Source organism: Camponotus vicinus, unplaced genomic scaffold, assembly GCF_025532165.1.
Source record: "Camponotus vicinus isolate PSW18456_S1 unplaced genomic scaffold, iyCamVici1.0 SCAF_8, whole genome shotgun sequence".
NCBI lineage: Eukaryota > Metazoa > Arthropoda > Insecta > Hymenoptera > Formicidae > Camponotus > Camponotus vicinus.
The window spans coordinates 16,058,837-16,074,804 of record NW_028141980.1 but is presented as its reverse complement, the minus strand read 5'-3'; the positions used below and the strand labels follow the sequence as shown (position 1 = coordinate 16,074,804).

At 36.6% G+C, this 15,968-nt stretch overlaps 1 protein-coding gene across 3 annotated transcripts; it reads left to right on the top strand.

The window, feature by feature from the left end:
* The first annotated feature begins 999 nt into the window (after nucleotides 1-999).
* Cact (NF-kappa-B inhibitor cactus) lies at nucleotides 1,000-14,346 on the top strand. 3 transcript variants are annotated; one of them, XM_083106792.1, is made up of 5 exons: nucleotides 1,000-1,093; nucleotides 1,178-1,475; nucleotides 4,219-4,786; nucleotides 6,363-6,715; nucleotides 10,306-12,356. In XM_083106792.1, the coding sequence occupies exons 2-5, from the start codon at nucleotides 1,448-1,450 to the stop codon at nucleotides 10,725-10,727; spliced, it is 1,371 nt and encodes a 456-aa protein (XP_082962918.1). In that variant the 5' UTR covers nucleotides 1,000-1,093; nucleotides 1,178-1,447; the 3' UTR covers nucleotides 10,728-12,356. The 3 variants fall into 3 exon arrangements, with proteins under 3 accessions (XP_082962918.1, XP_082962917.1, XP_082962916.1); XM_083106791.1 differs by lacking the exons at nucleotides 1,000-1,093; nucleotides 1,178-1,475 and adding an exon at nucleotides 12,676-14,346 and having other exon boundaries at nucleotides 3,116-4,786; nucleotides 10,306-10,738; XM_083106790.1 differs by lacking the exons at nucleotides 1,000-1,093; nucleotides 1,178-1,475 and having other exon boundaries at nucleotides 3,118-4,786.
* Nucleotides 14,347-15,968: the final 1,622 nt, after the last annotated feature.

The window sequence follows — 15,968 nt, the reverse complement described above, 5'->3', positions numbered from 1 at the left end:
ATTATATATTAAAATTATAATATTTTTTTTCTTGGAGAAAAAAAGATACATTTATTATTACTCATAGAAAAATTTAAAGATTATTGAAGGGAAAAAAACTGTATTTTTAAGACCATAGTTTTAATTGTTAAGATACGACATCTCGAAAAAAATGTATCGAGTATACACAATGTTGAGATTACTTATATTTTCTATCGTTATCGTAGGTTTTCCCCCAGATAATCCGGACATTGACGTCGGTGATGTCCACCTGTGTCTACAAGCACGTACACCGAAAATTCTTCACCTTTACCCGTAATCAATTGACCGACTTAATTCCTCTGTAACCGTATTAAACGATAGTAAGTAAGCAAATACTTTATTATCGGTTTATCAAAGAATGTATCTATCAAAAAGTCTTGTTATTGGCTTACGTGTATATAATCCGAATCTCTCGACCGGGTGCGGAATCGATCTCTCATTCTTCGAAAGTATGTTCCTCTTTCAAGGCATTAGTAAATCTTGGAATTAAAAGTTATTCAAAACACGAAGGATTTTTTTGCGAATAAAACTTTATAAGTGCAAGTAGATAATAACTTTATAATATTATAGTAATAGCTTTATAATAATATAGTAATAGCTTTATAAATGTATTATTAAATTTATTAATTACGAAGATAGAGTTAATGTGTGTGTGTGTGTTGATAATTGGAAATTTTTTTATATATATTTTGACAAAATCTATTCCAAGTTTTTTAGTCAAGAAATCAAATTCTAGAAGTGTATATTTTTCAAGAAGATTATTTTATTTTTTGTTTAATATAAGAATTATTATCTTTTATTATCTTCTATTATTATCTTTTTATTTAAATTTTTATTATAAATCTAATATTAATAATTATTATTAATACAAATCTAATATTAAATACTATAATATATTTTATGATAAATATATACTATAATTATTTTATTATAAATCTAATATAAGAATTATTTATTTTAATACTGTTTTGTTTTCAGTTTTAGCAACCGTGCGACAGAAAAATTTGTTTTATCTTTCGTGGAAGGAAAATTGTATACACATATTTGGACTGTGCTGACTGAAAAGTAACAGGTAATAAATTGTTTATTGTCTTAACGGTTTATTGTGCGGCTTTGATAATAATGGGAAAACCCATGTGGAATTTTTGCGATGAAGAGTCTCCTTTGTACGCATCGAGGTCGCATATTCGGCGGCGACGAATCGATTTCCCGGTAACGACCATGGAACGTTTACAGCGGTTCATCGTCGCGAGACCATTTCAGATAGGAAATGCCGGTGGAATTTCCGGTGAGTTCGTCTCGTCGTGCCGCTTTTACCGAGAGGTGCTACGAAGAAAGTAGCCCGACTGTCACATGCGGCAAATGCGAAAGTTACATCGATCAATGTATAAATCATGCCGTGTAGCGTCGATCTGTCGATTCATAGATGAGATGGAGATCTACTGAATGTAAAGGTATGCGTGCAAGATCGTAGAAAATCGATTTAATGTTGTTAATTAAACGAGATTTTAATTAAAAAATTCTGATATAAAGTTCATGCGCATGTACACTTAACGACAATAATTTCTCTGATTATAATATGACAAAATTCATTACTATATTTCTCTAATTAATGTGTTGTTTGCCAATATTTTGTTTATTCCAAGCGTATCGCGCGTCAAACAGCATGAGAAAATTGGCATTTTTAAATTCCGTTCAGCTTTCGCGTCATTTTCAGTAAATTGTTTTTGTTTTCTTTATTTTGTTTTCTTTTTAAGATTAAAGTCTAAGTCTCTCCGGACTCTACAAGGGCCGCAAAATCCGATGATTCATTTATTTCGCGAAAGATTTAGAGAATGAATGAGAGATAATCTTATTCAAAGATATCTTTGTACGTCGGTTCCAAAAGCGAAAAGCGAAATTTTATCGATACAATTGCGACATTTTGCATCTGATAATTTATAATCTAACTTATGAAATGAAAGATCCTCGCGCGCGTCTTATCTCGCAATATTACACGATTTCAATAAGAACAAGTCACAACGATTAAAACCGACTTGCGCTACTTGTAGAGATTTGAGAATAGAGAGAGGAGCACTCTCTATTTTTTGTGAAGTTTCTAAAAGAACTGTCATGGCTGAGAGATACATACATATGTGTTACATACATATTGATAAGAATAGATCTGTCGCAAGAGATGCGATAACGCACGCGAATTACTACGAAAGAAAGAAATGTCATGCTGGATAGAAAAAAATGAACAGCGATACGCACGCGATGATGGAACATACTATTACGTAAAGACGCGTATTGATTTGTGAGAAACGCGAGACGAGCCTCCCTTTTGGAAAAATGATGAGGATATTTATAAGACTCCAGATATCTTTCCGCTTAATAGTCTGCCTAATTTATTGCCCTTGTCGATGATTAAAAATATAACATTTCAGGTAGTTCAAAGAGAAAATTTAGACCGCTTTACATGTAAAATCGCAGCAAGACGAAGAAACGACTCCTTTTTCAAGATTACTTTCAAGAATTTATTTAGACACTTTCTCAAGCTAGTTCTTCTCCAATCCGGTGCTCTTAAATAAGCTTTCTGCTGACAGAAAAATAGCGTAAACTACATTTAATTTAAAGAGAGAATCTCGAGTTTCCCGCGGATTTCTAAGCAAACGTGTGTTCAGTCATGCCGGGTTTTCCTTCGCACTTCGTTTATCCGCGGTGAAAACCTATTAATACAACAACAGAGATGTTTAATGAATATTTCCTTTAAATGTTTGGCAATATCCGCGATTATTAGAAGCGGTTTTTTTAAACAGCAATAAAAGTTAATCGCCTCTTTTTCTTCAAAGCAAATACTTATTACGATAAAAAATATTAATATTAATATAAAATACATACAACATAAAAAAAATTAAAATAAGATAAAATATTTATTTAAAATATAAAATATAAATAATATAAATAATTATAATATTAATATATAAAATTTTTAAGATTAAAAAATATCAATATTAATATATACAGTTTTATTATTGATATCGTTACAATAAAATTGGATTAGATATCGAAGCATTTTATCCAAAAGAGTCTCCTCCCGCAACTGAAATTTCCGAATCGAATTCGTGATATAACGCTCGATAAAAAATGACGCGTTTTTTCCTCGCGATTTTCGAAATCGTTTTATCTGTAAAATGAGAGTCGCATCGTGTCTTGATTGTACATACGCCATACAGTTGGCCCTGCCTGATGTTGATGGGTTTTCCCGCCCCTACTCCGCTCTCTTCCTCGGGAATTATACCGCTGGAGATATTGTTAAATAGCAATCTCTCTTGCGCATGCGCGTCGAGCGTGATCCAGGTCTGTATCTAGTCCGAGTATAAAAGGGTATCATTGGACCTGCTCTCTTTTTCTTGACGAATTGTTTAATTCTTGTAATAATTAAAGAGCTTTAAAAGTAGAAATCGATCAAGACTATAACAGAACGTAAAAACGGGATACAATACAATCATTTCTCGTTATTTATCATTTTTTGAAAAAATAGAAAATCATTCGCTCGATTCTGTACATACGGTACGTTACTGCGCGTCGCTTGACGCGCATGCGTTAAAGAAACGTCAGTCTGACAACAACTGGCTCGCTCTCTCTGTCGTCGATCAGTTCGTTCTGAGACGCGAAACGACGAGGTGTACGTTGACGTTCATCCGACGAAATCGCTCGATTCAACAACGAAGACCTCCAATCTCTCTTCCGTCTGTCGGCGACTGGAAATCGCGCGGGTGCGCTTATCGAATTTCCGTAGGGCGTAGTGAAACGGATTTATATCGAAGAGAATCGCGAACGACGAACACGCGAGCGATGCGGAGCGAAGGTGGACGGAGATAGACGAGACGAGACCAAAGTGCGGGCACAGCTGTTTCGAGAAGAGGGGGAGGCCGAATAGACGCGAGTCCGCGAGAGCGAGCAAGTGGAGGAAAACGTCGGATACGAGAATCGATCGAGGGTTATAAAAAGAAAAAGCCGCGGAAGTCGCGAGTATCGCGTCTGTCCTAATCCAGGGTAAATATCCTTGAGGAGAGGAGAGAGGAGGAGAGTCGGTGGCACTTTTCTCTCGCGCGAGAGCGAGTGTCCTGAAAAAAAAATCATCCTCGGGATCTTCAAACATGTGGCATCCCAGCCGCGAGAGTAGACGCACCCAGATGGAGGAACCTGTTACAGCGGACGAGAGGAAGCGGTGGCGTCGCGACGACCACCAGGACGACGACGTCGACGACAAGGACAAGGACGATTACGAGACGGGCAACGTCGATTCCGGGTTCCTGTCGAGCGGCAATCTGCAGTTCAGCGACGAGATCCGCGACTCGGGGTTACCGCAACAGGGGGGAGAGTCGGGGGGAGTAGGGGACGTGGGGGCGGGGGCGCCGACTCCCGCGCCAGCGGCCGTGACGACGACCGCATCATCATCGGCGACGACGGCGATCGCGGAGGAGCCAATGAGGGCGCTCGACAGCGGCGTGGACCTCGACCTCACCGAGACCCTGAGCCAGCTCAGCCTAAAGCAGGTCAGCCTGAACCCGCTCGCCTCCAAGAGCGGCAAGTTGATTCAGGCGGTCGAGTCGGCGAGCCCCGAGCTGTCACCCGTGACCGCGAACCTTACGCAACCGGACGACAACACCAAGTTACAGCACGATGAGGCGTTTTTGTTCGAGCAACCCCAACGGGAGAGCGAGACCAACAACGAGGAACCCTGGCAGCTCTATTATACGCAGGACGACGATGGTGACACGTTAGTGAATGTTTCGCATTTTATCGACAATGTTTGTTAATCCTTTAACTGTCTGGAGACACGTGGGTGATATATGTCAACTATGTTATTGTTCCTCTCTTTTATGTCGCGGTAAAGTTAACTTGTTGGTTCCTCTGTGATGATGTTTAGAATTGAATAAATTAGTAGTCAAATCTTTTATATCAAATCGAAATTGATTTTATATTAATAATAATAGCGCGCTATATTTTTTAGGAAATATCGCAGTAGATTGCTCGACGTTTCAACTATCATTTACATCCATCACTTCATATGACTCTTCGTCTTGTGTTTATCCATCTTATAAGTCATCGAACCGTTAACTCTTAACCGTGTTAACAGCTTATTGCGGTCAGATTCGTGATCACGTATCACGTGATCTACAGGACCCGAGTCTCTAACGCGGTCAACAGGTCCAAAGAATGTATTATGCATATCATGTGGATGCTAACAAATACTACGGGAAGTGATTAAAAGCAAATACTAGTAATAAAGTAAGCAGCAAGTATTTCTCAAATAATAATGAGTTCCATCTGTTTACTCAATCAAGCCTGGAAAATAAAAGTTTCCAAGAATCACATGGATAAATTGTCGAAGAGTTTCTAGAAATCTCAAATACATTTTTATAAAGCTACTAGAGATAATTATCTCATTTTCCATCGATATGTTTATATCAACTTCTTCATATTTCTCTGTTTGATTTTTTTCTTAAATTGTAACAATAACTTTATCGTAAGAAAGTAGTAACTTTCATCAAATATAGGACAATGTTGAATAATTTCATATTCAACAGAATCTGAATAACAAAATAATTCGCATAATTTTATTAAAAAAAGAAACGAAATTTGCATTCATATTCAAATCACGTGCTAGCACGAAGCCTTTTACAATTTTAAATTTTGACAGATAATGAAAGAAAGGAAGGCCACAAGTTTTGTTTCTGTATCCTTCGAATATTAAAATTCGCCGTATAAATTGATTTCGTCACGTCAAGTTTAATCTGGCAAATAGTCATCTCTAATCTTGGCTTGTTGCAAGTTGTTTTTTTTAATGAACGTAGTTTGAGTGCATTGATTTAAGCGCGAACGTCATTATGCATAACATCGACGTTGGCATTCGCGTAGAACGGCCTATATATACCTTTGACGTGTGTTCAGTGCTTGACTCGAGCTCGTTGACCGATTCAATGAAACGAGTTTCTCCAATGAGCATCATCTTTCGGAAATTCAGGTGAACAACAACAATGATAAATTGCAGAGTGACGCACATAGAAATTCCACAAAGGAGATGTTTCACTTATGCAATGAAAGGAAATAAGACAATATTTTAAATACACTACATAGTGATAAAATCAAGCATTCTTTCTAATTATTAATTATTATATAGAGAGAAAGAATATAATACGAGGATCAAATAATTAATTGACAAAACGCTCCAGTGTTAAGGATATAAATAAAGGATTAATAAATAAAGAATATGAATAACTACAAAAACTTATGATATCACGAGACTCTTAGACTTGATTGTTTATTCTTATATGACATATTTATAATTGCAGGCAATTGCATATCGCGATCGTACAAGGCTTCGTGGAAGCTGCGCTCTGTTTAATAAGAATGGCGCCTGACCCGTGCCTATTGGACACCATGAATGACGACTGGCAATCGCCTTTACATCTGGCAGTGTTGACGCACCAACCGCTCATCGTAAGGCATTTAATCCTGGCAGGCGCGGATCCATCTCTAAGGAATTTCCGTGGGAACACGGCCCTACACCTGGCTTGTGCGAGCGGAGATCTCGCTTGCGCTAAAGCTCTCACGGATCCACTATACCCGATGGAGAGGAATAAGCTGACTCTCGGACAACAAGTACCTGCCTTGCCACAAAATTTGGAGCAACGTAACTACAACGGTAAATATATTCGATAATTATTGTTTAGTTTTTTCCTTTTTTGAGAAAATAATGATTAATTTTTGCGGCAAAAACTAGATAGAAGAATTAGAACGTAGTAAGAAAAATATTCGAAAAATTGAGGAAAAATTATTAGAATAGAGAGAGGACGGCATTCTTGCATATTAAATAAGTGCAATTAGGATATTCATCTTGTTTCCCGTCTTTTAAATATTTTAATGATACTTGCACCTTTTCCTGCAATTATGATAATCATTTGGAAGCGTACAATATAATGACCGCTAATCACCGTTATAATGCAAGAAAAGATGATCCACGTCCGTGACGGTGGAGACAAAGGACGCCGAGGTGGCAACGGAAAATCCTAACTGCTTTTATCGCGCGGAATAAGTCATATGTAAGGCTCGTGAACAATGATATTACGGCCATGAACGTGGAACTATATGCAAGTTTCTTGTGATTTCATCGAGAGTCACAAGTTTCTCGCATTCACGTTTAAAAGTTCCATCATCTCACAAACATCTCGAGAACATTCCTTTAATAATAAAAAAAATATGTTAATTTAATATGAAGATAATTTATATTTGAAAAGTTTCAAGTGGATCTTATATTTTAATAATAAAATATTTAAATAATTTGATTGATTTTTTCTTACAATAAATATATGTATTGAATATGTATACATATACATTGAAATATGAATCAATTAAGACGATTATTGAAATAAGTTTTAGGATTATAATTAAAAGAATTATTTTTAAATGGATTTTTAAATGGATTTTAATAAAAAGAGACAGAAAAAGAGAAAGAAAGTAATTTAATGTGTAAAAATAGATAAGAAATATACATTAAATATATGTTTAAATATACATTTAAATGAAAAAATTATAAAGATTAAAACATTGTAAAAATAATTCATTGAGCTTAGATTTATTTCGAGTAAAAAGAGATAATTGATCATATATTGGCCGTAGTATCTGTTATTAAAAATTGATTTAATCAGAACAGAATACTGGATGTACGGCTGCCTTATCCTTAATGCTTTCGTATATTTGGTAACGCATTATTTTTCTGAAGCATCAAATTATACACGTGATAAAAATTGTCGAATGCTCTTTCGACGTATTTCTAATATACGCACGTACTCGAGCTCTGATTTACGGCGATAATAACGCAGTCATTTACGATCGCGAATCGATAACGGCGAGAGAAATATACACGCGTACTCATATTCAACCCGGGGAATTCCTGCTTTTATAACGAAAGTTTGCGTCCAGATAAAGCATAACAATCGACCTCGGCGAAAGGTTTCGCGATAAAACCGCGGCTTTACGGGATTCGTCAGAATAGCTAACGTCATTGCTGTACAAAACATAATCAAAATTAAATGTCACAATACATAAGTAAAAATTATCAATAAAAAAAATAATTAATAAAGTATAAAGGCACAAGTTGTCTCTAAACTTTACATTTTTCATCATACTTTTTCTACCTATTTATAAAAATCTTTATCTCGTACGCGAATTTATTAAATTTCCTATAAAATTTGAAATGAAAAATTGTTCCTTGAATTAAATTTTTTAGTATAATTTTATGTAATTTTTAATTTTTAAAAAAGAATTATATTTATAAAATTGTGTATATTTATTATTATTAATGTAATAATTACTATTAATATTTATAATTATTTCTAATATATGTACAAATTTTGCTGTAAAATTAATTAAGAATTAATCTGGAATCGATATAAATCTCTTCTATGTATGCATAAGAGAAAAAAGGAAGTTAGAAAAAAGAGAAAATTATTCCAATTAGCGGTAATCGTTCGTCACAAAATAATGATAAACTTTATAAAAATCTCGGAAATCCCATATATATAGCGTCATCGTCATTTTATTTCGCCGTAAGCTCGCACGACGCACATACATACATATTCACGCACGTGCGAAGCGTAACGTAATCGATCATTGTAGATCGTGAGCAATTAATCGAATCTAAAAGACAAATTGCGAGTCTGTCGAAAATTCTTCACGTTAGATTAATTCGCATCTATTTGTCTAGATTTACGATTTAAATCGGTCGATGAGTAATAAAATAAGTTCTCCGTAATATAAGTTTCTTCGTTTCCACAATCAAGAAATGACTGATTCATTCGGAATAATCATAAATCCAGGGCACACTTATTTTCTTTGAAAATAGATTTCTTGAGATTAAATAATCGCTTGTCACAAAACAAGCGATAATTATTAAAACGAGCGGAAAATAAATGACGAATATTATTACGATAACAATCTCTACAAACCAACTGAAATTAGATAAAGTTGTTATTTCCGCGGTAAAGCGATTTCATTGTGCGATTCAATTTATCGATGAGGATGTGACATGCAAAATTACTTTTTATCGAAAGACGAGCGTTCTATTCGTCTAACTTTACAAAAAAAAAAAATTGTATAAGATATGCTTAAAATAAGAGCGAAGAAGAATGTCGTAGTAGAAGCGTATACGATGGAATTCTATTTTATATTTATACGTATGTGCGTGTGTGCATGTGCACGCATTACATTATGTGATGCGTCGCGACGCCAAGGAGAGCGCGAGACCAGCTGTTTTTGACACTTAAAAATACTTGTGAGACTATTTGCGCGTGCTAGGCGATATTTTCGGTTGATCGGGAAACCCCACAGCGGCGTCGACGTCAGTGACTTCGAGTTTTCACCGTTAAAAAGAAATCGATTCTCTTTCGTGCCTCGCCCCAATCAACCCTCGAGCAGCCTCGAGCCACGTGGTTCTATTTTAAGTATTACAAGAAGAGATTTTTCTTTTACGCCACATTCCAGTATCGTCTAAGCTGCCTGAAATTCTGACTAAGTCAAATGACTCTTTCGATGACGCTGCAATCGACCACGTGTTTGATTCTTACGCAGATTAAGCAGCGACGTTATTTATGTACTTGTAACAATTTGTGCAATTAGGAGCTATTTGCGCCCTCGTTGAAGGTGAAGCGACTTTGACGTAGTATGATGTACGTAACTAGGAGACACTATATCGTGAAATTCCGCCAATGTGACTAGTAACGCGGGGCGCTTAATTTTAGCAGTTACTTTGATCGGACGCGAGCCTAGTTTGGATCGCGGGACTCCGGCCAAACCTCCGATACGACATAATGATTCACCACGTCTTCCTAGTTCTATCTATATCTCACGACGAGTCGAGACATGTGACTCGGTCATTCCGACATACCTCTCCTGGCTCGCATCAGGAGGGGAGATGATGGAAAATTCGGCAAAGTTAGATCCTAATCGGTTGCTCGTTCCATATTTAACAGTGTGATACATCTTGTTGAAATCTAGACAGATAGATGTATAGATACTTTTCTATCACACGTCAGATCCCTTTATCATTCTGGAATTGAGATTCGATTAAGTATCACTTGTATAGTAAGGATTTTTCAATCTTGAATATTATATAATAGAGATAATATAGTAGAGATACGTGATAGAGTATATATAATAGAGATACTAGTATATATATATATAGTAGAGATATATTGGATAAGTTGCTTATCGATATGATCTTTTCATTAATTCCAGGTGAGATGTGCTTGCACTTGGCCGCCGCAAACGGACACGTGGATCTAGTGCGACTTCTGTTGCGTCTAGGCGCCGATCTCAAGGCGAAGGAAGGTCTGGCAGGATACACAGCCCTTCATCTCGCGGTGGAGCGCGAATGTCGGCCAGTGTTCGAGCTCCTATTGCCAGAATGTCAACGAACATCGTGTCTGGACGAGCGAACGTATCGCGGCACGACAGCCTATCAGTTGACTCTGGACGTCCACAGTGCATTCGCCAAGGAGGCTCGCAGGAAGCTGGTACGACACGGCGCGGCGCCGGAACCGTTGCCAGAGTCGGATTCCGAGAGCAGCGAGGACGAGGAAATGGAGAGGTCATTGTGGACAGCGGATTATTTGCCCGCGATCGTCAAGACACAAAACACGGTTGGAGTGACAGTCTAAGTTATTCATCGGTCAGTAATCTATTCATTAATTCATTCAACGTTTTTGGGCGCTGCACATAGTTGGATGGAAAGAAGATAGAAAGAGTGCGTGATGTGCATACGCACGAAGATCTCTCGAATCGCTTCTGCGAAATTATTTTAGTTTATTATATAGTCGAATGAAGATGGATGTATAATTACAGCGAACGAAATTTGAAGAAACAAAATTGTAAAAGTATGTCTCGCGTCTCTCTCTATCTTCCGTATGCGTTACATGTTACGCATGCATTAAATTGTATTTTGACCTTCAACTTTGGATTCACGAAATTATCTTAATTAACGGGACGAATTTTCACAAATGAATAAATCATCTGGAAAAAAAATTAGAAAATTATATTTAGTGCAAATCAACTTGAGTAGCTTGAGTTTTGACGCGCTGGACGACGTCATCTTAAGATATTAAAGTTATTAAGACAAATAATTAGAATGAGAATTGATAGATAAGGAAAAGAATTGCATTTGGCATAATAATATGATTTTAATGCATATAATGCACAAGTAAAATCGATGTTTAGCTTTGAAACGCGTCTCTGTAATGTTATCTTAATCTGCTGGATGGATTAAGACTTATAGTGAAAAGTGAAAGAAGTTGCCAGAATTAATAAATAGCAAGTGGCACAAGATTAGCTTCAATGTGTGTTACATAATACATAATGGATGGTCATAGAAATGTCTTGAATCGACAAGTATTACTACTACAGTAGACTGCGTACGCTTTTTAAATCGATATCGGCAGCAATATGTGCAGGTTGAGGAATGAACGAGTAACGTTCGAAATCGAGGATCTCAGAAACGAACTTATACGCGACTTAACGAATATCCGATTACGAACGAAGCGACAATACGTAGGCGCGAGCTATCCCAGCGGTCGTTCACTTTTCCCCTAGTAATCCTTTGCAAGCCAATAGGCATGCAGTAGTGTTCCGAGTGTTGTACAGAGTGTTCCAAGAAAGGCTGTACAAATAATATAAAGAACAATGTATATTTTAACGCGAATAAGAGAGAGAGAAAGAGAAAATATGTATGTGTGTATATATGTGTGTTTTCTTATAATATTGGCATAGAATCTGCGAACAATAGTTGTGTTAATTCTGAGATGTGTGTTAGTTATGACGAAGCGAGAATGGAATATTTGCGCTAAGCCAATACTTTATAATTGTAAATAGAGGATACATTTTACAAACTGTGTCGAATGCGAATATTCTTGAAGAAAACTCTTGTTGTCAGAGATCGTAGATCTCATAGAATAGATGCAAAGTTGACAACATACATATTTTAAGTCGGAGAGAATAATCAAATCCACATTCTTATGTGCGACTTGTAATATATTTATAATCATAAGTATCGAAAAAAAATCCAAAACGATATTCACCGTTAATCGAATCAATGTTTCATGGTATGCAATTGTTTCCATCGATACAGTTAATCCTCCTTTCATCTCTTCGTATATAAACATCTTCCATTAGATTCATGAGTATATGTTATTTTCACGGTATGTTAATGACAACGATGACGATATCATTATATTGTTATATTCGTATATATATATAATCTATAATTATTTTTAATAAAAAAATGTTATATACAATCTCTCTTTCTTTCTCTCTCTCTTTAACGCTTTCTTTGTCTTTTTTTCCTTTGAAGAATTATCCTTTACTCTACCATCTTTTTCTCTGTTTTTGAGAACTTTCTTCTTTTTACATTTGTAGAAAAATTAGGCAGATAAAAAAGAGAAATAATTCTAAGGCAGGGAATAGTGACTCGAAAATTAACAAAGACCTCAGTCTCAAATTATTTCAAAAATTGAAATATCAATTCCCTGCCTCTTCAATTATTTTAAATTATTCACTTGACACAATATATGCATAGCGTAAAAATATTATATACATGATATATCTTGATTTTAGGAAACGGAAGTGAATTGGGTTTACAAGAAGAAAAGTTTCCTTCTTTTGACAAGATTGACCTAAAAAGTTACAGACAAACAAACGGGATTTTTGGAAACGCGAATGTAGAGCAAGAACCGATGGCTGCGTGTTATTTTGAACCTCGTATAATGACATTCCAAGAAGTTGGCGTGCTTATTTCTTCTCGAAGCAGCTTGATTTGTAGAGGAAGAGAAAGAGAAAGAAAGTTTTCCGGCGTATTTAAATATTGGAGAAATACATGTAGGTTTTTATTTGAATATGTTCTCCGATATATAAACAATAATTATATAAAGTCACGCTTGATATCTTGTGAGAGAGACCGCACATCTTCTCTCTCAAGAAATTCCAGTGTTATACACGTGCATATCTTTTATATTTTCAATATAAAATTGTTAGTATCTTATAAGAATAAATATTTAGTTTCTTATAATGTAATTTCTGTAATATAATTGTATCGTTTCTCATTTATTTTGTTTCAAACATTGTGTAAGATTTCTACAAGAATTTAATAGATTTTCGGTCGTTCCTAAAACAATGCGATATATCTTGCTAATGAAAATGACGGAAATGGAAAGCATCAAAGCGATACTTTCCGGCCCTGCATGAGAACGATGGGTTTTTCCCATCCCTACTTCGCGCGATTGTGTAGCTCGGAACTGCTGGAGGCTCCATCCATGCAGTTTTAAGAGACCAAATCGCGCGCATGTGCATTCGAGCAGGCACTAGCAGACGCTGTTAGATCTGTCAGTCCTGTAGAGATTTCGCTCTATGAGATGATAAGACCTCTACGAGGTCTTATTAGACTCTTGATTCTTAAAAGATGTTAAGATAAATAATTCACATAGAATTCTGTCAATTAAATGAGAAACGATGATTATCAAGTCTATAGTAATTTCTTATAGCGAGGTCATTACATAAATACACAACCCTTAAAAGACGACTCTCTGTGTGCGGGTCTGTCGAGACGCTTGGTCACGTGATCGACGTATCTCACGCATATACGCTCGCTTGTACCGATCAGTTTGTTTCGAGACGCGAGACGATGAGGTCCTTCAACGCTCGCAACGACAAACTCGACCAGGCCGCCTTCCACTTATTTTTCCCATCTGCGACAGAGATCAGCTGGAAGACGAGTCTCTTCCGCGATGCAATGAACGTCAGATCTCACGTCTGAGAGGACAGATCTGGAGGCAGTATCGTGCTCCGATATATGGGATGCCTTTCGAGAAGAAGAACGATTTGCACAAGACATGCTAGCGATACGGAGCGAAGGAGCAAAGGGACGACGGATGTAGGGGAGAAAAACGAGACTTCATAAGCACCAGTTATACGTCTCGACGAACGAACGGAAGAAGAAAAACGCCGGAGAGGGAATTCGATTCGACGTCTCGGAAGAGTCAGAGACCTCATCCCGCTTGGAATTTTCGATGACAGTCTCGCTGACCGAGGCTGGGATACTTTCTTAATGGAGAACGTCTCTTCCCCTCATCTCGAACTATCCAAAACAATGTGGTACTCTTCGAGCAAGACCGGAGCTCCGGTAGAGGAGCATTCGCGAGAGGATGACAGAAGGATGACAGCGGCTGATGACAGCGGATTGGCGGCTGGCGACGACGACTCCGGATTCCTGTCGGTCGGCAACATGCAGCTTTGCAGTGACACGGGGTTGCAGCTACCAGGGATGGGAAGTCTGCAGGACGAGGGACAGCGAGGAGTCGCGCTGATGGTGCCGGAAGCGGCGATCGCTTCCTCGACGACAACGGCAGCGAAAGAATCAGTCAGGACCGCTGATAGCGGGGTCGTGGACGTCGAGCTCTGCGAAGACCTGAACCGGCTCACCCTGAGCGGAAGGTCGATCCAGCCCGAGCCGATGACCCTGTTACACGTGGACGCGGCCAGTGGACTGCAACATCAGGATGGTGATCGGTGCTTGATGAGCAACAAGGATCTTTGGCAGGGTTTCTATTCCAGGGATGGCGACGGTGACACGTGAGTGAATGTCTCGTTTCGAGATTTATTAATGTCGTTGATTTCGGAATTATCGGGAATTTACTTGTCAGCTGATGCGATGCCTTTTTAACATAGTATTGGAATTAATCTGTGACACCCGCGGAAACGCAATATTCGGAGAACATTTCCTCGTAAAATAAGTTCAATAAATTGCTGAGTAACTTTGGTTTTTTATGCATAGGAATTAATTTTTGTTAGTCATACATAATAATTGAATAATTAGCTTGTTAAAAAAGTGTGAGGATATTTTATATAATTGTATGTAATTATATTTTTGTTTCGTCAATATCAATTCAGGAAGATTGAAATTTGCTTTTTTTTTTAATTTTTGTCCAATATTTCTTTCGCTATTTTTAAAATTTAATATCATAATAACAAAAAATGTAATTTTATCGAGCGATAAATGTAAGTAAAATTCACATACTCCGATTTGTCTCGATTATCTGACAATGTATAATAATATTACATCATATTTAAAACTTCTAATATATTTAATTTTTTAAATAAAAAAAAGTCCAAAAGTACACTTGTTCAAATCTATATGTGTTAGTGGTTTCTTTAATTTATGTTATTAAGAAAAAACACGAGAGAAAGAAAGAGAGTGTAAGTTTTATTTCTGAATCATATGAGCTGATCGACCACAGCCCAGCAAATAATTATCTCTAATATGTCATATCATTATTACGAGCTCTCTTTTTTCTCTCTTTTTTTTATGAGCATTGATTCACGAGTCTGTTGATCCAGATGCAAATAACATTATGCGCATCGCGTCAATGTTTACGTAAATCCACTGATTTATACACATATTTAATGTGTGACGAAGCGCTCAATGACCGTCCCAATGAAACAAATTTCATCGTCCATTAAAGATTTTTCGAAAATTAAATGAACAAAACTCTATAATTTGCTTTTATTGTACAGTAATGTAAATAGAAAGAATTGTATAGAGATTTTTTAAAAGAAAATTTTAATATCATATATAATCATGCAAAAACGAGATTGACCTTCTTTTTAATTATTCTTTAAATAATTGATGCATAAACAGAGAAAATATAATGCAAGAGTACTAATGGATCGAAAGATATAAATAAAAAGCGAAAAAAATAACAATAATAATGTGTGTTTTAAGGATTAATAAATAAAACTTATGAGAACTATAATAATGCTTTAAGAATTACTCATTGATTTTGACCATCTATTCTTATGTAACAAATTTATCTACACAGACAATTGCACATCGCGATCATGCAGGGCTACGTGGA

Excerpts from the sequence above, each read along its gene's own strand:
- Cact (XM_083106791.1), top strand. The coding sequence starts at position 4,164 with ATGTGGCATCCCAGCCGCGAGAGTAGACGCACCCAGATGGAGGAACCT. Across the intron at positions 4,787-6,362 it reads CAGGACGACGATGGTGACAC|GCAATTGCATATCGCGATCG; the intron begins GTTAGTGAATGT and ends TTATAATTGCAG. Across the intron at positions 6,716-10,305 it reads GGAGCAACGTAACTACAACG|GTGAGATGTGCTTGCACTTG; the intron begins GTAAATATATTC and ends CATTAATTCCAG.